The sequence below is a fragment of the Trachemys scripta genome, chromosome 2, assembly GCF_013100865.1.
Source record: "Trachemys scripta elegans isolate TJP31775 chromosome 2, CAS_Tse_1.0, whole genome shotgun sequence".
In the NCBI taxonomy this organism is placed as follows: domain Eukaryota; kingdom Metazoa; phylum Chordata; order Testudines; family Emydidae; genus Trachemys; species Trachemys scripta.
Genome location: NC_048299.1, coordinates 260,176,244 through 260,200,663, shown reverse-complemented (window position 1 = coordinate 260,200,663; position 24,420 = coordinate 260,176,244). Strand labels below are relative to the sequence as shown.

Sequence of the window (24,420 nt, the reverse complement as noted above, 5' to 3'; positions counted from 1 at the left end):
AACGTGGAGGAGGCAGAAAAGCAACAGCAGGAAAGAAAAAGTCAAGACGTCTGGAAAATATTACCCGCCCGCTGCTGCGCCTCACTAACCCAGGCGCTCGAGCTGCGAGGCATCACCAAAGAGACTTTCTAATATTGATGCTGCCCATCTCGCAACTTTCAGAGCCTGCAACTTCTCCAGGCTCCTGGCGACTCGCGTTTCAAACAGGACCGTCCAGCGTCAGAAACAAGCCTCGCATTTATTATTTCGAAGCGGGTTTTTTTTGTTTTTTTTTTAAAGAGAGACACTTTTGAGCTAGAAACTGAAGCCGAGAAAGGAAAAGGGGGGAGGGAGGGAAAACACGTGGGAGAGAAATGTGGGCGAGTGAATAATTTCCAATGATTATTTGTATTTCTCCTTGATGCTCAATCCTTGAGACGCGCGATTTGATCTATTACCTCAATACTGGAAACTGTTCCGCAGGAGCTACAAAATACAAGACCACCCAGCAAGCCGAGGACCCTTTATGAGCAAAGGACAAACAAGGTACGTGATTTATATTTATTTCATCTAAAGAGGAACAAATCATTTTAGACTTCGAATTAAAGTTGTTGCAAAGAAGACTGAGATAGATTTATATGCATCTGAATGGAATTTGGGGAATATTTACCCTCCCCCATGCACACCTATTCTGGCAATAAAGTAGAATGCAGAGTGCCTTGGTGCATTTTTTACACTAACTCCTCGACTAAAAAATGCTTTAGATCTTGTCGAGCTCACGCAATTTATCCGCGGGAAATGCGGGATGTGGTTAGAAAGTTATTCTTTCACCTAAGCTGCAAAGGTGCGTTGGGACTGGAGCCTCCTCGACTCTCCACACACACCATATCCAGCCTGCTGCTGGGTTTTTGGATTGCACACAGAGTAGTCATTTATACACTTGTGCAAACATGACCGTGGTCCCCTCCCTCTCCGCTGTGCGTTCAGGGGATGGGGGACGTGACAGGAGCAGAGGCAGGGATGGGGCTGCAGGAAGGCTGGGGGGAAGAGGGGGTTGTCCTATAGCCCCACCTCCGAGAGCGCAAACGCGATCAAGATGTCTCGCTGAACTACAAAGTGGGGAGAGAGATCCCGGGGGGTGGGGAGTCTAGAGGCGGAGGGAGGGGGGACCTACCACTACCAGGAAAACTTTTTAGCACCTCCCCTAAGGCGCCCGGTCGCTACATAGTCTGAGCAGGAGAGTGTAACTTGGAGCAGCCCTGCTGGCTCCGATGCAAACGGTCACAAGTCCTCACCACGCCAGTTTGAATGGGTTCACGCGTGTGTATTTTGGGGAGGGGGGGGGAATACGTGGCATGCCAGCCAGCGAGCTAGGCACGTGTTTTAAGATCAAATCGGGGACAGGCTGATTGGTTGGCAGGCGGGCTTCCGAGCCCCACCACTGGATCGACACCCCTTCGTTGTGCTCCCATTCCCAGGAGGAACCCCCCCCCCCCCACACACACACACACACATACACACATACAAAGCGTCCCAGGGAGCAGGAGGACGGATCTGGCCCAAGCAGTGGTGCTGCTAGCGGCCGAGGGGGAGGGGGCGAGCGGTGGGTGCTGGGGAGAGACCCCCGTGTCAGGTTACGCGGGGTCCAGCTGTCACGGTGCTGCGGGAGCCCGTCCCACTCCCAGCAATGGCTCAGCGCCCGCAGGGGGCGTGTCTCTCCGGCGCAGGAGCGGCGGAGGCACCCCAGCCTGGGGTATGTACCTGTGCACGGAGCACAGGCGGCACGGCAGGGAGAGCCGCGGCCGCTGCTGCGGCTGCACGGGGTCAAGAAACGCCTGCGTCTAGCGAGAGCCGGCTGCTCTCCCGTGCCTGCTGCTCCCGCCAGCCGCCGCCAAGCCAGCACCGCCGGGGGAAGACATTTACAAGCTGCAACCCACGTGGCAGAGCGGGGAATACCTTTGAGGTCACTGCATTAGGGCCCGCCCCCTGTGATGCACGAGCGCGCCTCTCCCTGATTGGCTAATGCTTGCGGGAAGGGGGTTCCCCAGGAAGTGGCGGTCTGAGCCTAGGGCTCCTTCGCTCAGTCGTTTGCTGGAGGAGAGGAGTTGGGAGACTTTAGCACGTGTCGCTTTAGGAAGTGAAGCTGCTAACTGACAAAGAGCCCTGGAGTATTGTGCAACGAGCACTCCAGCTTCCCTTGCTTAAAAGGTTTGCTGCTTGGGGGAGACCAGCCCAGGAGCCAGACTGTGATCTCCCTTATCCCGCCTTCAACGGAGCTTTTGCATATTTGCCCAGTGCAAGAGAGATCACAATCTGCCCCATGCATTCCAACAGCAGCACACTTCAGAACCACGCAGACAACAGAAAGCAACATACTGATGTGGATGTCATTGTGGATTAATGTTCCTACATCGCTTCTGACATGAAAGTGTTATGTTAATTTTACTTTGAATTTAATCTTATGTATTATGCAGATGCTCCATCTAAAATAGCAGAGAACCGAGTTCCAAATTTCAGTTTGTCTTCCACTGACAAGATAGAAGAGGTCAAAGGTTTCTTTATCACACAGTGGTAGAAGCTGTACAAACTCTTAATGTTTGCTTACTTTAAAATATTCATACATATCACAGTTTTCAAAACGAAAACAAACGTTTTCACTAGTACACATTGAGGCATACAGCATTAGTGCCTCGGTACTTGTTCCGGGGAACTGGTAGGTTATTGCAGTTGTGTGTAACTGCACACACATACTTGCATGAGTAATCTCATTAGAACATAAGAACGGCCATACTGGGTCAGACCAAAGGTCCATCAAGCCCAGTATCCTGTCCTCTGACAGTGGCCAATGGCAGGTGCCCCAAAGGGAATGAACAGAACTGGCAATCATCAAGTGATCCATCCCCTGTCACCCAATCCCAGCTTCTGGCAAACAGAGGCTAGGGACACCATTTCATTACATTGAATGGGACTCCTCATGCAACTCAACTGGCATAAGAGTTTGCAGGATCCAGTTCTTAGTCTTGTGGCGCTTTGGGCACTTTAAAATGACCATATTAATATTAAATTATTAGTTTCAAGCTAGCATCTCTCCTTCAAACACTATATATGAAAGTAATATTAAAGAGTCATGGGTGGAAGCTTAGGCACAATGAAGTCAAATTGGTCATTGCCTTCTGTGGAGCCAGGATTTCATGCCAAGCCTGTAAATCTTCTTACACACATGCCCATATACCATGGGCCAAATTCTCTGCTAGTCCACAAGGACACAGCACCACTGACTTCAATGGAATTTCACACATGTACACTAGCAGAGAATTTGGCCGTACATATTTATGGCATTGGAGCAAACAAATTATTTTGTCTCCTCTAGATTTATATACACAGGGCCAAATGATTCCTGTATTGAAGGTGATGGGACGACTCACATAAGTCAGTCCAACAGGATATGGCCTATGATCTACGAATGAGCAGTAAATAAATTACAAGCTCACAAAGAGATAAACGCCAATCAAATTTATTTAAGGTAGACAACATGCATTACTACTATGTAATTAGTTCAGGGGTTCTCAAACTTCATTGCACTGCAACACCCTAAATGACCCCAGAAGGGCAGACTGAAGCCTGAACCCACCCAAATCCCATTGCCCTGGGTGGGGGGGGCCAAAGCCCGAGCCCCACGAGGGAGCGTCAAAGCCAAAGCCCAAGGGCTTCAGCCCCAGGCAGGGGGCCTGTAACCTGAGCCTCTTGAAGCCCTCGCTCACCCTGGGAGTGGGGCCCAGGCTCCAGCCAGTCTAAAGCCAGCCCTAGTGACCCCATTAAAATTGGGTCCCAACCCACTTTGGGGTCCCAGCCCACAGTTTGAGAACCACTGAAATGTTTAATTCCAAATACTTACCTAAACGGCATGACAGGTAAACTGGAAATGATTGATAAAACAGAATTTTTTGTACAAGCATGGCTTACCTTTGCATAACCCTATGAGTTTGTCACCATTGTTTACATCAGGGACAAAACTAACAAACAATAGAGACCTTGCTAAGGCTCATAAGAGAATACTTTTGGAGGAGTAGCGAGTACCTATTGGGGTCCAGGAAGTGGGCGGGCGTAAGTAGTGAGTAGAAAGAGAAGATCCTTGGTCCAGTATTCAAAAACATCTAAAGGCAGGCACAGTTTGCTGTCATTAATGCTGATATGCTATCCTGTTCTCTCTATTTAATCTAAAACCAGGCTTAACTTTAGTCTTATGTGAACCCCTTCGAGAAGATAAACGGTATGTAAAATCTGGAAGTGACAAATAACTCCAAACAACAGATATGGTAACTCTATTGATGTAAAAATGTGCAGATGTAACATAACTTTTGTTTCCCCTCTGCCAGTTGTAAACTGGAAGAGGGAATGTGGACAGTTATTTTATGCTTATAATTCATATTTTATGGAATCATTTGTACTTCAAAGTTGAAATATTTATTTTGCTGCCAAAATACATCTACATTTCTTTAAGTTGGATGCCAATTCATAATAATCAGATAATGTTTACACTATATGTGTATATGTAGATGTTGTTTGTGTATATATACATTACAGCATATATTAATCTGTGTATATACTCTCTTATGCACACCAACATACACACTGGCCAGACCTAGTTGTTTTACTGAAGCCAAAACCCACTAGTCACATGGGTAAGGAAATCAAGTTTTGGCTTATAAAGGGCTAACCAAATTCTTCCCTTGGCTGTATGCATACAACTCTCGCTGACATCAGTGGGAGATCTGTTTATATACTGACATGTGTGTGAGACATTTTATATTGGACTTGATCCCAAAACCTTTAGTGATCATATCTCATTGATACCAACAGGAATATTAGCCTGAGTGAGGACTGTAGGACTTGATAATCATCTGAATAATTACATTCAAATCAATTGAATTACTCATGTGGGTAAGCTGAGCAAGGTTTGGACTGATATATGGTTAGGGGAGGGGGGAGAGAGAGAGATAGATATTAAATTACAAAACTGGTGGATTCTGAAAGACACTCGAGAAGGGATACAAATCAGATCTTTAGCTCTTATATAGAACTGTTCATCAGTAGATCTCAAAACACTTTAGTGCGTTACTCAGTATCGTTATCCTTCTTGTACACATGGGAAACTAAATTGTGTGGTTAATCTGTTGTGTCTCTAACATTTCCAGGAAATATTATTCCATATAATATAGTTGTAAAGATTAAAAAGTATCATACAACTTGGATACATTTTTATTAGGGCAAAACTGGAAATGACTCCGCTTTATAAAGAGAGTTTAATTTTAAGCTATGTCCCTAGATCAGGGCCATTTTGTACTACAGAGGTTTAACTATTTCAGTGGTGTTCGTCAGAAAAAGCAATGGAATATTATGGCCTGCAGTATTTGTAATCTTATTTGATGTTCAGATCCACGTTTTGATCAACTTTAAATTCCAAAGCATCTGAACTCTCCCCCCCATGAGTATTCTACTTCAGAACCCAATTACAACCATTCCTAAATAGTATCATTATCATATTGTAACGTTAATCCTCCTTTTTTAAAGTTTATCACAGAAAATTTGAAACGGATAAGAAGTGATTAAAAAAACAAACCAACAAAACCCCCACTTAGTTTCTTTTGTATTTGTGACCTTATATCTCACTCTTCTTGTTTTCAATCTTTCGGGGGAAAAAGTGGGTCAGGGTTTCCTCTGAAAAGCTGTGTGCGCATTTCCATTAGGGACCTCGTCTTAAACAGCTGAGGTAGTGAGCTACATCCCATGTGTTGCAAACAAGTCTGACTTTAATTTGACCCCTGTTAGTCACCAGTTCCAAATCCCATATTAGCAGATGGAGAGGACCACCTAAAGGCTTTCACTACTTGAGAAAACAGCTACATAAATGTGTAAGGGGTCTATGGTAGTGAATGCTGAAGTGTTCTTATACCAATATGTGTCATTTTTGATGTATTTTGTTCCCCAATTCTATTTATTATTCTATTTATTAGGTTGAACTCTCATTTCTAGGGCCCTACCAAATTTTTGGCCATGAAAAACAAACCACAGACTGTGAAATCTGGTATTTTGCGTATTTTTTACCCCATACTATACAGATTTCAAAGGGGAGACCAGCATTTCTCAAATCGAGGGGCCTGACCCAAAAGGGAGTTGCGGGGAAGGGAGGTGTCACAAAGTTATTTTAGGGGGGTCACAGTATTGCCACCTTTACTTTTGCACTGCCTTCAGAACTGGGCAGCTGGAGAGCGACAGCTCTTAGCCAGGCACCCAGCTCTGAAGGCAGCGCCCTACCAGCAGCACTGCAAAAGTAAGAGTGGCAATACCATACCATGTCATCCTTACTTCTGCGCTGCTGCCTTCAGAGCTGGGCAGACGGATAGTGGCGGCTCCTGACTTGGGGCCCAAGTCTGCAGGCAGCAGAACAGAAGGAAGGGTGGCAATACCATACCAGGCCATCCTTACTTCTGCGCTGATGCTGGCAGTGGCTCTGCCTTCAGAGCTGGGCTCCTGGCCAGCAGCTACTGCTCTCTGTCTTCCCAGCTATGAAGGCAGTGCCCTGACAGCGCAGAAGTAAGGGGTAGCAGTACCACAACCACCCCTACACTAACCTTGCAACCCAAACATATAGTCAGGACCCCTAAAATTACCACACTGTGAAATTTCAGATTTAAATAGCTGAAATCATGAAATTTATGATTTCTAAGATCTTATGAAATTGATCAAATGGACCCTGAATGTGGTAGGGCCCTACTCATTTCAGGCCTTTTCATTTTTCAAATGCACTGATCATGTGCAGCTCCTATTGGTCTCTGAGTGGAATACCCCTCCATGTCTATGGAAAGTAATTTACACTCTCAGGGCCACATTGTGCCAGCCTCACTCAAGAAGAACATTATCTTGTGCCACAACTAGTCCCATCAATTTCAATGGGATAACTTGGTGAGTAAGGCCCTGAGTCAGGAAAGTATCCCTAGCCAAGAAAGCACTTAAGGACATGCTTAACTTTAAGCAAATGCCTAACTCTCATTGCGAGTTAAGTGTTTTCCTGGATATGGGTGAACTTAAAAACACATTGAAGTGTTTTCCTGATTCAGAACCTAACGTACTATACAACCTGAGTAAAGATGGCACAACATGGGCCTTAATTATAAATTAGATGGCACAGCTCCGTTTTCTATAGTCGTTCAAACATTCTTATCCAGAAGCTTTTATGAAAAGCCCTATAGAATTTCAGGTTTCAGTTACACTGCCAGGTAAGGCTAGTGTAGAGTAAGATCTATTTAATCTCAGCAGTGGTGAGAAACACTACTTTTCATGCACTTACACCCTCATGCTAATGTAAACAGACATTATGCTGGATATTTGCAGTGTTGTTGTAGCTGTATTGGGCCCAGGATATTAGAGTGGCAAGGTGGGGGAGGTAATATTTTATATTGGACCAACTTCTGTTGGTGAGTGAGGCCCACTATCCTGCTACATGGAGCTCCTCCTCAGGTCTGGGAAAGGAACTCAGAGTCACAGCTAAATACAAGCCCAGCTTCTCTTTAGGCTTCAAAGCCCCAGCCCCAAGCCCAAGCTGCAACTTCAAAGTGCTGCTTACAGACCGATTTTTAGAGCGTTAGTGCGAACCCTGCTAGCCCAAGTCTGCTGAGACATAGCCATTTATTTTAATGGTGCATGATTAGGCACTTGGGTAGGGTTACCATATGTCCGGATTTTCCCGGACATGTCCGGCTTTTTGGGCTCCAAATCCCCGTCCGGGGGAAAATCCCCAAAAGCCGGACATGTCCGGGAAAATCGGGACATGCGGGGCCGGCGGTGCTGGGCCGGGGGCCGAGAGTCGGGGGCTGGGGGCCGAGAGTCGGGGGCCGGCGGTGCCGAGCTCCGGGAGCCGGCGGTGCCGAGCGGCCGGGGCCCGGGGGGTGCTGAGCGGGCCGGGGGTGCTCGGCCGGGGGCCAGGCTGGAGACGCCGGGGGGGCCAGACTGGGCTGCACCTCCTCCCCCCACACCCCCCTTACCTGCTTCAGGCTTCCCGCGAATCAAATGTTCGCGGGAAGCAGGGGAGGGGGCGGAGTTGGGGCAGGGACTTTGGGGAAGGGGCGGAGTTGGGGCGGGGCCGGGGCCCCGTGGAGTGTCCTCCTTTTGGAGGCTCAAAATATGGTAACCCTACACTTGGGCCCAGTTCCTCGAATATATTTAGGCTCCTACCTTCCATTGCCTATATATCTTGAGGATCTGGGCCATGGTCCCATTATATAGGCAACAAGATTTCACTCAGAGAGCCTGATCCAAACCCCACTAAAGTCAAAGATTCTCTCTGACTTCATCAGGCTCTGGATGAAGCCCTTAATGAGCTTAGTAATTATACATGTATTTATAAATCTGATCTTCTTCTCTTCGAAGTCAATGGCAAAGCCCCAAGTGACTTCAACGGGAGCTGGATCAGGGCTGGAATTTGTTTTATTAATTCAAAACAAAGGGCCAAATCTGGACACTTTTGAACAGTCTTATTTGGGCAGAACACCCTTTGAAGTTAATGGTGGTCTGCAGGATTTAGGCCTAAGGGCATAATTTAGAAAGGGGTATTAAAGAAGTCACTGAAAAAAAAACAGTGATCTGAAAAGTTAAACTGGGCACTTAGTCTTCACTATATTCTTGCTACCTCGGGCCTGATTCAGCAATGGAGTTACCTCAGTGTAAAATTGGAATAACACATTCCTGAGTTAGGTCTTTGGTTTCTCTGGTAGTTATTGGAGTTATGCTCAAATGTAAAATTCAGTAAAATCATGTTCAAAGTGTGATTAAGGATGTGGCTAAGAGTTACGCAGGAGGCCAGACTATCTTCAGAATAGTTCCCGTTGGCCTTAAAAGTCTCTGATATAGCAATCGCCTACTCAGCACTCCTTTTTGGCCCCAGACATGTAAAACTGTGAATTTCCTGTAAGATCCTTGGCAAAATGTTTAAAGCAGGGTGGAGGTTTTTTGGCTCCTCTCTCTTTGTGTATATTCAAACCGATAAAGATCAGGTCTACTGGGCAAAACATCAACAGTCCACATGCTAAAGCTTGAGAACGTTCCTTGAACAGCTTTTTCCAGACTCTCCCAGACAGTCAGTCAGTTAAAAGTCTAATTGTCAAATTCTAGTTTATATGTATAAAAGGGGAAAGAGAGTTCACTAAAGCCACAAATTTAGGTCAAAGGATGCATTAGTTTTGTAGCCAGGGATTATATTTATATATTAATATATATACTATATATTATATTTAGTTTAGATTATTTTTGATGAAAAAAATAAAATAAAATTGCTGTTTTATCAGGTCCAGAAACCCATTTCTTGATCTCATGAGAATATTTTGAGGGGAAGTTATGCTAGAAACATAACCACACAGAACTCAACGTTTTTGTGCAGATATATTTCATAGGAAGAGAGAATTAATATGGTAACATGACCAGCACTGTAGCAAGATAGTTATGTATAACTGCTTCAATTTTATTGTAATGTAAGCACAGTTTGGCCCCTGTTCCCATCCTTTCCTGTATTTATACCTGCTCCTGTATTTTCCACCCCATGCATCTGATGAAGTGGGTTCTAGTCCATAAAAGTTTATGCCCAAATAAATTTGTTAGTCTCTAAGGTGCCACAAGGACTCCTCGTTGTTCATGCTATAAAAGAGTCGTTACTGAGACAAATTCAGCCCAGGTGTAAGATGGCATAATACCTTTTAAGTTCATGAATAAACACATGGACCACATATTCTGATCTTTAGGATCATCTAATTTAGATGAGACCAATTATTTTATTTTATTCATTTATTTCTAATGCACCTATCATTTGGCATTCATGGTCATGTTCTGTGACGCTTCTCTAAGACACCTGTCATGGAAAGCTTTTTGAGAGATCTTCTCTGCAACATTTCAGACAGGTCAGAATAGGGACTGTTAATTTACAGTCAATAGACTTACTTCTGGCCATAAATTTGCTGATGTGTACCTCTGGCACCTGCCAGAATTTGGCTTTAGGTATTCAAGCAAGTTTTAGTTATAGAGTCTAGGTTATGCTACTTACTTAACTATTGTCTCCAGTTAGAAATTTCAGAGCCTTCCTCCCATATTGAAATACATCACTTTAAAATAGAAAAAAGGAAGAAGTGCATTTTCTCAGCCTAAAATTCTGTGGTTTATTTTTTCCCCATGGCTGTAACTTTGCAGACTGAAATGTAAACAGCTGAGTACAGCTGCATTGCTACAGTTTAGTAGCGATTTCCCCCTGTATTTCAAGGGATGGTCTGCAGGCATATATGATCTAAAAGGGGAGTGTTCCAAATTCAGCTGTGGCCAACAGATGGTGTGATGAATATTATCAACATACACGCTGGCTGATAACAGTAGGGAAAATGTGAATAATGGAAAAGGAAAGAGAGCAAAATACAAAGAGAGGCCCTGATTCAGCAAAGCACTCAAGCATGTCTTTAAATCCCATGAAATTCAAAGCATGCAGTTAAAGTTAAGAATGTGAATCAGGACTTTGAAGACATCATGTTACATGTTTTATGTTGGTTTTAAGAAAGCTGTTGCATAAAATGGTTTGTTTGACTGTGATTGAAAGAAATCCAGGAATATACCATACAGCTAATCTGCCTGCCTGCATACCTTTAACATACCATTTATCACCATTGTAGCACCTTACATACTTGTTAGATCTTGCATAACCTGGAGTTCAGTAAAAGGGATACCAGGGACAGCTAAGCTAAGAATGTAGAAAGTTGTCAGAATCAACTGAAGTTTTGCAGAATTGCAAAGATTGGGTGAAATCCCAGCTATATTGCAGTCGATGGGTATTTTGTGTATTACAGTCGATGGGTATTTTGTGTATTACAGTCAATGGGTATTTTGCAATTGACTTCAGTGGGTAAAATCTTGACCCCGTTGAAGTTGATGGCAGTAATTCCCATGACTTCAATAGAGCTGGGATTTCACCCATATAGATATATATATTAGCCAGACATCTATTTTTTAAAAGTCTCTTCAGTACTATTACACTTAAGGTCTCATCCAGGAAGCCCAGGTTTCTAGGATCAGACTCTTATGTAGATAGCACCTTTTGTCTGAGGATCATAGAGGACCTTATACATGTTCACAAATTTTTAACACTCCAATGAGATAAGGAAGTACTGGCAAAGCGGGGATTTTGCAAGCGGGGATTAGTGCAACACAGAGATGATGCAACTTGACCGAGATGATGCAGAAACAGATCCTATATCTCCTGATTCTCCGTCTTGTGTTTTATCCATGAGACCACCCAAATTACATTCTGTAGCAGGAAACAGCAATCACGTTAATTATTTTTCTGGTTTTGTTGCAGATGCATTGTGAGAGATTTATATGCATCCTGAGAATACTTGGAACCACGCTCTTTGGGGTCTCCCTCCTGCTCGGAATCACAGCTGCTTACATTGTTGGCTACCAGTTTATCCAAACAGACAATTACTATTTCTCTTTTGGACTCTATGGTGCTATTTTGGCATCACATCTCATCATCCAAAGCCTATTTGCCTTTTTAGAGCACAGGAAAATGAAAAGATCACTTGAGACTCCAATAAAGTTGAACAAAACAGTTGCCCTTTGCATTGCTGCCTATCAAGAGGATCCTGACTACTTAAGAAAATGTTTACTTTCAGTGAAAAGATTGACCTACCCTGGAATTAAAGTTATCATGGTCATTGATGGGAACTCAGAAGATGACATTTACATGATGGATATTTTTAGTGAAATCATGGGCAGGGACAAATCTGTCACTTATATATGGAGGAATAACTTTCACGAGAAGGGTCCAGGTGAGACAGAGGAGTCACATAAAGAGAGTATGCAACACGTAACTCAACTAGTCCTATCCAACAAAAGTATTTGCATCATGCAGAAATGGGGTGGAAAAAGAGAAGTAATGTACACAGCATTCAAAGCGCTGGGGAGAAGTGTGGATTATGTACAGGTAGGTATTAAAGCACTAGGCCAATGCCAATTCAAACATACCTTGACATAAAGCAGCTTTTGTATATTTCATGCAGCATGCTTTAGCCCATCCCAGTCCGCTATGAACACAGTGCTCCTTTCAGTCTATTTGAAAACAGCATGACCGTTGAAAGCATATTTTGTAACCTTTTAAAATGGTTAGACTTTCTGTGAGTATGCTAAATCTGTGCACTGTTATTTGAGAAGTCTGAGGCATTTCCTCATACTTAACAGTACTACTCCCTTATCAAAATGGTTACATTTTTTAAAAAAAGAATCTACTTTGGAAGATCCCTGCTTTGCCAATGTAAATTGAGATCAGAGGTAATTTGTGATTCTGGGAGAAGCTGAGATGGATGCCCTGTATACAAACATGCAAAAACTGAGTGGGGCAGGGGTCGGCAACCTTCGGCACGTGGTCTATCCAGGTAATCCGCTGGCGGGCCGCAAGACATTTTGTCTACATTGACCGTCTGCAGGTATGGCCTCCTGCAGCTCCCAGTGGCTGTGGTTTGCTACTCCCAGCCAATGGAAGCTGCGGGAAGTGGCGGCCAGCACGTCCCTGCAGCCCACGCTGCTTCCCTTAGCTCCCATTGTCCAGGAATGGTGAACCACTGGGAGCTGCGGGGGGCCATGCCTGCGGACGGTCAATGTAAACAAAATGTCTTGTGCCCGCCAGCGGATTACCCTGATGGGCCATGTACCGAAGGTTGCCGACCCCTGTATTAGGGAATATCTTCAGGAATATCTCAAAGCATTGACAAGAGTCTGTAAAAAGGAGATATCTTTAAGCCTTCAAAACTAGCTAGGACTATTCAATAAAAGCGGGGAGAGAGGGAAATGGAGAAAACACAGATGAGAAATTCTTCAGTGAAGGCCAGGAGTAGCATTTGCTTCATCTTTTACAGCTGCATTACCTCACTCACCACAATTTGGCCTTTAAAGCCTTAATGACACCGTTCACTTAAAAATGAATTAGGCAGAGTCCTATCCCCATTTCTAAAGCTGCAAAGACAGATTGCTCTCAAGCTGTCATGGAGTCTGTACAAGTTTTCCTATGTTTTATGCCTGATTCTGTGATCCATATGCACAGAAGTACTCCCCACTCCTGGAAATGGCTCTATTGCCTTGAATGAATTAAAACTACTCTGGTGAGTAAGGTTTGCAGGATCAGGCCACTGTTTGTCCCTGAACACCACTAGCAATGGATAAACTTTGCAAGGTTCAAGGTTTGGTTTTGACTAAGCCCTGAGAAATTGTGATGATTATCCAAGCAATTCAGGCTTTTTAGAGGCTCTCCCCTTCCTCCCTATGGACCGCAAAGTCAGTTCCCCTGGGCTTCCCCTTTAAAAATCCTCTTTTGATGGTCAACCAGTTATGGAACCTCTCTGCTGGGCTCTGGAAGGGCCAGTGTTCTAGTTGCTTACACTCTGGGGCTACTCCAGAATGCATTGCATGATGAAGTGTGCAAGATTTGAACATCATGCCATCTGGGGCCTTGCAAAGGAGCTACACCTCTACCCTGATATAACGCGACCTGATATAACACGAATTCGGATATAACGCGGTAAAGCAGCACTCCCGGGGGGCGGGGGACGGCAGGGCTGCTCACTCTGGTGGATCAAAGCAAGTTGGATATAACGCGGTTTCACCTATAACGTAAGATTTTTTGGCTCCCGAAGACAGCGTTATATCGGGGTAGAGGTGTACCAGAGTAGCTGGATCAACACCATGGGGTCTTCAAAGGCCAGGGACGGTGGGTGTGCTCCTGGAGGACTACAGGAAGGAGTTTCTTAGCAGGATTTTATAGGTACATGAACAGTTCATGGAGAGAGCAGAGAATAAATAAATAAAAATGTAAATCACCACCTTTCCCCAACCCACCTCAGAAAAATCAAACTAGTTTGTTCCGTAAAAGTGATGGGCCTGATCCTCCCTGGTCTCATACCTTTTGTAGTGCGAAGTGCTATTCTAATTTGAAAGCATTTTGCATGGTTGTAAATAGCTGCACAAGGAGCACAGTGAAGAATCGGGCCTGTCATATCTCCTATTTTGCTGGTCAAGGATCTTTCATATCTGTCCAGGAAAACTGTAGTGGACAAAAGTATTAATAGCTATAAGTATCTACGTGGGAAACAAATATTTAATAATGAGCTCTTCAGTCTAGCAGACAAAGGTATAACATGATCCAATGGCTGGAAGTTGAAGTTAGATAAATTCAGACTGGAAATAAGGTGTACATTTTTAACATTGAGAGTAATTAACCACTGGAACAATTTCCCAAGGGTTGAGATGGATTCTTCATCACTGACAATTTTAAAATCAAGATTGGATGTTTTACTAGAAGATCTGCTTTAGGAATTCTTTTGGGGAAGTTCTATGGCCTGTGTTATACAGGAGATTGCATTAGATTATCACAGTAGTTCCTTTTGGCCTTGGAATCTATGAATCTATGAAAAATGAGAAAAAGGAAATGCCTCCCTGCAGAGATGCTGCCAGCCCTTGCTAGGTCTATTTAGCCCCTGTCCACTGGGGCTGTGACTGACTCATGGCATTGACTCAAAAAGCCTGATGAGTGTCTTAAGCTATGTCTACACTACCACAGTAAGTCGACCTACGCTACGCAATTCCAGCTACGTTATTCACATGGCTGGAGTCACCGTACCTTAGGTCGAGTTACCATGGGGTCTACACCACAGGGGGTCAACAGGAGAAACCTTACCTTACTTTTCTTGTCAGGGCTAGAGTTCAGGGGTCGACTGGAGAGTGATCTGGGGGGTCTTCACTAGACCTGCTAAATCGACTGCTGGTGGGTTGATCTCATTTTTAGGGTGACCAGCTTAAGACACCTAAAACAGGTCTGATTTTCGGTGTCTTTAGGTTGGGTGCCAAAAAAATTAGCCATCCTGAGTGTGTCATCCATTTCTATACCAATATCTCTATGTATTGGTGACCTCTGCTTTGAGCCTTTCGTTTTTTTTACTACTGGAGAAAATACCAAATAGTTTACATATCAAATGTCAAATCTCTGTATTATTTGTAACATAACATGTAACTAAACTGAAAAGTGAATTTATCCTGAAATCCACAATACATACTTTCACATGAACTGCTGAACCCTTCTATTGGGGTTCTTCCCAGACTCCTAGCTAATTTACAGAAGCATCTGGGGGTCAACTCCTCATTGATCCCCTTATGAGAATAGGAAACATTTGAACGGGGTGCACCAAACACATCCGGTTTCCCTATGCCAAAGCTCAGCAAAGAAACTGCAGACCACCCATAAAAGTTTTGTTTCGATTCATATGGTTCTTAGCGCCCTCTCTCAAGTAATATCTCTCTTGTTCAGATTAGCTGATCCAATGAACAAATACAGATACTATAGAAAATAGAAGATTCTTTGTGACTATACCACAGACAAATGCTCTGTTTCATTCAACGATAAGTCTAGTTGTATGATATCAAATGCCCTTATGTCACGGAGTCCCCGGGCGATGCTCTGGAACTTAGAGTTACCATTCGTCCGGATTCTCCCGGACATGTCCGGCTTTTCTGAATTAAAAATAGCGTCCGGGGGGAATTTGTAAATGTCCTGATTTCGCCCCCATGCAGAGCACGCGTGGCTGACAGGGCAGCCGGTCGGATCGTGCCACTTGCATGGGGCTCCAGCAGCCAGAGCCCCTCCTCTGCTTCCCCCTCCTCTCCCCTGCAACTTGAGATCACTCCCCTCCTCTCGCTCTTTCCCTCCCCCTCCCTGCATTCGCAGATCCACGATGATCGGGCCTCTGGCAGTCTGGAGCTCCTCCCCCTGCTCCCCCCCCCCCCCGCCCAGCACGCCACTCAGCAGCACTCAGCGAGGGCAGGGACCGGGCTGTGCGCTCTGCTGGGGAGCACGGCAGTGTGTCGGGCTCCGCGTGGAGCCTGACACGCTGTTCTGAGCGGCACGGTAAGGGGGTCAGCGGGTCGGAGAAGGGGCAGGGAGATTCTGGAGGGGGCAGTCAAGAGACAGGGAACAGGGTTGGATGGGTCGGGAGTTCTGGGGGGGTCTGTCTGGGGGTGGGGGTGTGGATAAGGGTTGGGGCAGTCAGGGGACAGGTAGGGGGTAGGGCCCTAGGGGGCCAGTTAGGATGAGGGGAGGGTCTCAGGAGGGGGCAGTCAGGGGACAAGGAGCAGGGAGGCTTAGGTAGGGGGTGGAGTCCTGGGGGGCAGTTAGGGGCAGGGGTCCCAGGAGTGGGTAGTCAGGGGACAAGGAGTGAGGGGAGGGTTGGAGGTTCTGAGGGGGGCAGGAAGTGGGAAGGAGTGGAAGGGGCAGGGCTAGGGCAGGACGGGAACAGGGCTAGGGCTGGGCTCCTCCCATCCTCTTTTTTGATTGTTGAAATATGGTAACCCTACTGGAACTGCTCCCTACGAAGCCAGTCAGGACTCTGGTGAAGTCTCCTCTCTGTGAGCAGACTGTCTCCATGGCAAGAAGCTCACACAGCTTCCACCTTCCTGGGTCTGACCTTGGAGCATTCAGTATCCTCTGCCCCTCTGTGCACTTCCCACAGCGAGTCCGCCCAGGAAGGGGAAGCCAGAGGGTCCTGCACCCCCACTTCGCAGTCATACGTGAGTCTTAGCCAGCCAGTAAAACTGAGGTTTATTAGATGACAGGAACATGGTCTAAAACGGAGCTTGTAGGTACAGAGAACAGGACCCCTCAGCCGGGTCCATTTTGGGGGGCAGCGAGCCAGACACCCACATCTGCCCTCTGCCCTCACTCCTTGTCCCCGGCTAGCTCCAAAACTCACTCACCATCCAGCCCCTCCTCCTCTGGGCTTTGTTCCTTGCAGGGGCCAGCTGATTCCTTTGTTCTCTAACACCTTTAGCTATCTCCTTGCAGGGGGGAAGGGCCCCGGCCATTAGTTGCCAGGAGACAGAGTGCCAGCCATTTATGCACACTGGCCTTTTGCTCTGCAACAATCTCACCCCCTAGAGACTTAAGAAATGCATAGGGAAACTGAGGCACCCACACAGTATTCAGAGGAAACATTAAAAACAGTCCCAGTTCGTCACACCGTAACAAGAAGTAACAATACAAATTCCAGACAGAGATTTTATTACATTTCATATCATATGTAAACTGAATCACTATATTCACTCTTATTTTAATTTTCTTCTCTAGTACATTCTCTAACTCCATTTTTTTCTTGTTTTTTCTTTGTGTTACTTATAGGTTTGTGATTCAGATACAATGCTTGATCCAGCCTCATCGGTGGAGATGGTAAAGGTTTTAGAGGAAGATCCAATGGTTGGCGGAGTTGGGGGTGATGTGCAGGTGGATATGGTGAACTTCAGATTAACTGAGCAGTATTAGCAGCACATATTTCTAAAACAAAATTATCCCCAGACTTGAATTAATACAAGGAATTAGGAATTTTGTAGCAATATTTAGTCCTGTTTATTTTAAGAGATTTTCTATCTCTGGTGTCACTACCATAGTATCTAAGGACCTTGTAATCTTTATAATATATTTAGCCTCACTACACCCATGTGAGGTAGGCCCAGATCCTCATAGGTATTTAGGTACCTAACTGATTTTAATGGGAGTTAAGTATCTTTGAGGATCTAGGCCTAAGTGATTTGCCCAAAGTTACACAGGAAGTCTGTGGTAAAATAGGGAACTGAACCTGGCTCTCCTGACTGTTACATTAGCACCCTAGCCAACAGGCCACCCCTCCTGTCCATTAATTATTTTACTATTTCCGGCTTCGATTATTAAAACTGAAAGTATTTTTGAAACCCCATAAATTAGTCACTCTGTATGCTGTTTTACTTTTGTATTTCTCTGAGCTAGGCCAATGAAAATCACTGAAGTCAGTTTCACTTTTGTTTCTAGTCACATTCTCTGACATTTTCATAAGAATATAAGAATAGCCATATTGGCTCAGACAAATTGCCCAGCTAGCCCAGTATCTTGTCTTCCAATAGTGGCCAGTGCCAGATGCTACAGAGGGAATGAACAGAACAGGGTAATATATCAAGTGATCCATCTCCTGTCATCCAGTCCCAGCTTCTGGCAGTCAGAAGTTTAGGGACCCCCAGTGCATGGGGTTGCTTCTCTGACCATGTTGACTATAGCCATTGACAGAACTATCCTCCGGGAACTTATTTAATTCTTTTTTGAACCCTGTTATTCTTTTGACCTTCACAACATCCCCTGGCAATGAGTTCCACCAATTGACTGTGTTGTGTGAAGAAGTACTTCCTCGTGTTTGTTTTAACCCTGCTGCCTCTTAATTTCATTGAGTGACCTCTAGTTCTTGTGTTATGAGAAGGAGTAAATAACACTTCCCTTTTCACTTTCTCCACACCAATCATGATTTTATAGACCTCTATTATATCCCTCCTTAGCCATCTCTTTTCTAAACTGAACAGTCCCAAGCTTTCTAATCTCACTCACATGGAAGCTGTTCCATACCCCTAATCATTTTTGTTGCCCTTCTCTGTACTTTTTCCAATTCTAATTGATCTTTTTTGAGATGAGGTGAACAGAACTGCACACGGTATTCAAGGTGTGGAAGTATGATGGATTTATATAGTGGCACTTCGATATTTTCTGTCTTATTATCTATCCCTTTCCTAATGATTCCCAACATTCTGTTCACTTTCTTGACTGCTGCTCCACATTGAGCAGCTGTTTTCAGAGAAGTATCCTTGATGACTCCATGATCTCTTTCTTAAGTGTCAACAGCTAATTTAGACCCCACCATTCTGTATGTATAGTTGGGATGATGTTTTCCAATGTGCATTACTTTGTATTTATCAACATTGAATTTCATCTGCCATTTTGTTGCCCAGGCACTCAGTTTTGTGACATCCCTTTCTAATTCCTCACTTAGCTTTCGACTTAACTATCTTGAATAACTTTATATTGTCTGCAAACTTTGCAACCTCACTTTTTACTTCTTTTTCCAGATCATTTATGAATATGTTGAACAGCACTCATTCCAGTACAGATCCTTGGAGGACCCCACTATTTACCCCTCTCTACTGTGACGACTGACCATTTATTTCTGCCCTTTGTTTCTTATCTTTTAACCAGTTACTGATCCATGAGAGGACCTTCCCTCTTATACCATAACCGCCTACTTTGCTTAAGAGCCTTTTGTGAGGGACCTTATCAAACACTTTCTGAAAGATCAAGTACACTATATCCATTGGATCAACTTTATCCACATGTTTGTTGACCCCTCAGAGAATTCAAATAGATTGGTGAGGCATGATTTCCCTTTATAAAAGCCATGTTGACTCTTCCCCAACATATCATAATTCTGTTACTTTCTATAGTTTCAACCAATTTGCCTTGTACTGAAATTAGGCTTAGTGGCCTGTAATTGCCAGGATTCCCTCTGGAGCCTGTTTTAAAAAATGATGTTATATTAGCTATCCTCCATTAGCTATTCTCCAGGCATCTGAAACAGAGGTTGTTTTAAGCAATATGTTACAGTTAGTAGTTTCATATTTGAGTTCCTTCAAAACTCTTGGGTGATTACCCTCTGGTCCTGGTGATGTTTTAATTTATCAATTTGTTCCAAAACCTCCTCTATTGAAACCTCAATCTGGGATAGTTCCTTAGATCACTGACCTAAAAAGAATGGCTCAGGTGTGGCAATCTCCCTCACATATTCTGCAATGAAGACCGATGCAAAGAAATCATTTAGCTTCTCCGCAACAGTCTTGTCTTCCTTGCGTGCTCCTTTAGCACTTCAGTTGTCCAGTGATCCCACTCATTGTTTGGAAGACTTCCTGCCTCTAATGTACTTAAAAAATTGATGTTACTTTTTGTGTCTTCTACTAGTTGCTCTTCACATTCTTTTTTGGACAACCTAATTATACTTTTACACTTGATTTAGCAGAGTTTCCGTTTCTTTCTATTTTCCTCAACAGGATTTGATTTCCAATTTCTAAAGCATGCCTCTATCTGCCACTTTTACACTGTTGTTTAGCCATTGTGATATTTTTTGGTCCTTTTACTGTATTTTTTTATTTGGTGTATATTTATGATCTTTTTAAATAGTTTCCATGCAGCTTGCAGGCATTTCACTCTTGTGACTGTTCCTTTTAATTTTCATTTACTAGCCTCCTTATTTTTGTGTAGTGCACTTTTTGAAGTTAAATGCTATTGTGATGGGTTTCTTTGGAATTTTTCTCCCTACAAGGATGTTAAATTTAATTATGTTATGGTCACTATTACCAAGCAGTTCAGCTACATTCATCTCTTGGACTAGATCCTGTGTGTCATTTAGGACTAAATCAAGAACTGCCTCCCACCTTGTGTGTTCCTGGACTAGCTTCTCCAAGAAGCAGTCATTAATGGTATCTAGAAATTTTATCTTTGCATCTCATCCTGAGGTGCCATATTCCCAGTCAATATGGAGACAGTTTAAATCCCCCATTATTATCAAGTTTTCTGTTTTTGTAGCATCTCTAATCTCCCTGAGCATTTCACAATCACCATCACCATCCTGGTCAAGTGATCGGTAGTATAAATTCCTATTGCTATATTCTTATTATTGAAGCATGGAATTCCTATGCATAGAGACTATGGTACTGTTTGATTCATTTAAGATTGTTACTATGTTTGATTATGCTTTAACAAATAGTGCCACTCCCCCACCAGCACAACCTACTCTGTCATTCCTATACATTTTGCACCCCGGTATCATCATATCCCTTCATTATCATCATTTTGTGATACCTGTTCTATCAATATCAATTTAATACCAGGCACTCAAGTTCACCCCTCTTGGTGCATTTTCAGTGCTGCAATGTTTGGGTTGCAAATGCAGCAGAGGGATGTTTATTTCTTTCAAAACAATTGCTTCTGGTGGGTTTTATGAAAAAAATGCACAATAACAGTTCTACTGGTCTTAGGTTTTGTAAAAACTTCTTGTTTCCCTCTTCACCCAGTAGACTTTTAACATGGGATGAAGGAGAAACATCTTTACTCTTGCAGCCACCTAATAGCTGAGGCATAGGGCCTGGGAGTTAGGCACCTAAATACCTTTGAGGGTCTGGGCCTGAGTCCCTGTCTGAGCTTGCTTCCCACCTTCCCTGCTGCTGCACGCTGCTCAGAACAAATCAGGCATTACACTTACCCTGAGCGTGAGAGCTAAGGAGGTGGGAGACAGTGTGAGCTCATAGAGGGAAGTGAATAGTCCCTAAGCAGCTCTTCTGCTCTGTTGCACACAGCAGAAATTGAGTACAACAGGGAATGTGTCCCCAGGAGTCTTTCTGGGTCTGCTAAGTGGGAATAGGCAGAATGGCACAGAGGAAGAGTCAGTACATGGGGCTGGAAAGGAAGATCAATGAGTTGGGAGGGTGATTCTTTGTGGGAGTGAGGGGAAGGTTCATGTTGTTTTTGGATAGAAGGGAGAGAAGTTTGGGTGGAACAGGATCGTATTTAATGTTTATTTTGACCTCCCTAGCAATGCCCTTCTGAATAGGCATATCTGGGCCTCTGAACAGTCACTGTAAGTGAGGAAGCATGGCTTCTGGAAGAGCCAATTCATCTCGGTAGGAACTGATAGTCTAACCCTTGGTTAAAGTGCTGGCGTTTTAATGGTAACACTTGATGTTCCTCCTGAATTGTCAGGGTGGACAGCTCTTCCCACAAGTCATTGTCCCATATTTTGGTTAGTGCCATTCACTTCATGAGTGTTAGTTTCTGACCCAGGAATATTTCTGTTTCTTAAGAGCTAATTTTTGAAATTTCCTTTTACTTGCAGATTTTGAACAAGTACGATTCTTGGATCTCCTTTCTCAGCAGCGTGAGATACTGGATGGCATTTAACATAGAACGAGCCTGTCAGTCCTATTTTGGCTGTGTACAGTGCATCAGTGGACCCTTGGGAATGTACAGGAACTCCTTGCTGCATGAATTTGTGGAAGATTGGTACAATCAAGAATTTATGGGCTCCCAGTGTAGTTTTGGAGATGACAGACATCTAACTAACCGAGTGCTGAGTCTGGGTTATGCCACAAAGTACACAGCTAGATCAAAGTGCCTTACTGAAACACCTATAGAATATCTAAGGTGGTTGAACCAGCAGACCCGTTGGAGTAAATCATACTTTAGAGAGTGGCTGTATAATGCAATGTGGTTCCACAAGCATCATTTGTGGATGACTTACGAAGCTGTAATCACTGGATTCTTTCCTTTCTTCCTCATTGCCACAGTCATTCAGCTTTTCTACCGGGGGAAAATCTGGAACATCCTCCTTTTCTTGTTGACAGTTCAGTTAGTGGGCCTTGTAAAGTCTTCCTTTGCCAGCTGCCTTAGGGGGAACATTGTCATGGTGTTCATGTCACTCTACTCAGTGTTGTACATGTCAAGTTTACTTCCAGCGAAGATGTTCGCAATAGCCACAATAAACAAAGCAGGGTGGGGCACATCAGGAAGAAAAACCATTGTCGTCAATTTCATAGGACTTATTCCAGTATCTGTTTGGTTTACAATCCTTCTAGGTGGTGTGATTTTCACTATATGCAAGGAATCAAAAAAGTCATTTTCCGATTCAAAACAGACAGTTCTCATCATTGGTACAGTACTCTATGCATGCTACTGGGTTATGCTTTTGACTTTGTATTTGGTTCTTATCACCAAATGTGGCAGGCGGAAGAAAGGGCAACAGTACGATATGGTGCTTGATGTATGATGTTTCTGCAGAACGTTACACAGAAAATTTGAAAGCAACCCAACAACTTGATAGTATTTGTGGCATCGAATTAATGTCACCACGAAAAATGGATCACTGCTGCTGGGACTCAAACATTCATGTTTCTATGGGTTCATTTTCATCCTGCCAAAGTAAAAACACACCATTGTTTTTTTCTGAGGGGGGGAAAAAAACCACACAGATTCAACCTGTTCACAGGAAAATGGGAGGACTTCTTTGTTTATGCACTTTTTTATTGTGCATACGCCTGACAGTGTTACGTTCTATATACCTCACTAGTCATGCTTATGTGGGTGGACAGGAAGGAAAGGAGTTTGGTGAATCAAGCAAAGGATCTTGCAACCTAATTTATGAACTTTTTTAAATAGTTTTGTTTTATAGGAAGGGTCTTTTTGTGTTAGGCTGACAAATGTAATGCCAAAGGTAAATTTTAAGAGGCCATTGGCTGAGCTGTATTTTTATATTATTGTCTTATTTGTCTGTGTGTATTTTTACACCAACTTTTTAAAAAATTTGCATATTTTATATTTTACTTATCTGCCAAAAGAACACCTCCCCAACATTTTGCTCTCTATCTATCCTTCTAAATACATTTTGAAAGAATTCACACTTCCTCTCCCCGCAAAAAGCTTCCCACAATGTGAAAACGTGTTGATTTTGATATTGTTCACAACAAAAATAATAAAATGTCTCTCTACATTTTTTAAATTGCTGAATGGTTATTTCTGTGAAAAGTATTTAAATGTTCTCTTGAACTTTTGACTTAATTGTATTGGAAAAGGCCAACATTGTTGTCAGTTTTTGAAGACAAACATATTTGTATGCACAAAAAGGCCAAAGGGGTACATATGTGCAATTTTATTGGAGGACATTGTAAGAGGGAACCCTGATTCCCTAAAGAGAACACTACAGTCTCGGCATATGGCCGTGGGTATAAAATGGCCTGTTCTTGATGCCATTGAAGTTAATGGCAAAACTCCCATTGGTTTTGATGGGAGAAGGATTTGGGCCTATAGGTTCTGATCTTAGGACGTGCTGAGCACCCACAACTCTTTGACTTCCATGAACGTTGCAGATGCTCACCACTGCTCAGGATCAGGCAGAGTGTGCACATTTTCTTAGGATAAAAATTAAACGCATTGAAGACAAAAAAATGGCCAAAAATTTCAAAACCTGGGTGCCTAAATAAGGCTTTTAAACTGACATCCATATATCTTTTTTTAAGGCTAGAAGAAACCATCAGATCATCTAGTCTGACCTCCTGTATAACACAATCCATACAATTTCACTCAGTTACCCCTGTACAGAGCCCAATAACTTGTGTCTGATGAAAGCATATCTTCCAGAAAGACATCCGGTCTTCATTGCAAGAGATGGAAAATATAATTAAGGCACTGGGTTTGAAAACTTCGGAAAAATAACTTTTAGGACTAAATTCTGCAGTCCTTAACCAGGACGTTGGGCAAAGGAATGCAGCATTGAGCCTTAATATACTATATAACGAATGATAGAACATTGGCTGCATACAAATATAGGCCCTTTTGGATTCTGGCATAAAAAGGACTGTGGCAAAGCAGAAACCAGCATATATTTTTAACAACCTAGAAGCATGTTCACCTACCTTTATATGGAGACGTGAATATTTTTTGCTGTAGCATGAATGGGCCACACACTACCTTACTTGTCTGAT

General features: G+C 43.6%; 1 protein-coding gene across 1 annotated transcript; it reads left to right on the top strand.

Annotated features, from left to right (window-relative positions):
- The first annotated feature begins 325 nt into the window (after positions 1 to 325).
- HAS2 (hyaluronan synthase 2) lies at positions 326 to 23,432 on the top strand. Its single transcript, XM_034763540.1, has 4 exons — positions 326 to 525; positions 11,366 to 11,992; positions 17,225 to 17,326; positions 21,780 to 23,432. Exons 2-4 carry the CDS (start codon positions 11,366 to 11,368, stop codon positions 22,707 to 22,709), a joined length of 1,659 nt encoding a protein of 552 aa, XP_034619431.1. The 5' UTR covers positions 326 to 525; the 3' UTR covers positions 22,710 to 23,432.
- The last annotated feature ends 988 nt before the right edge of the window (positions 23,433 to 24,420 follow it).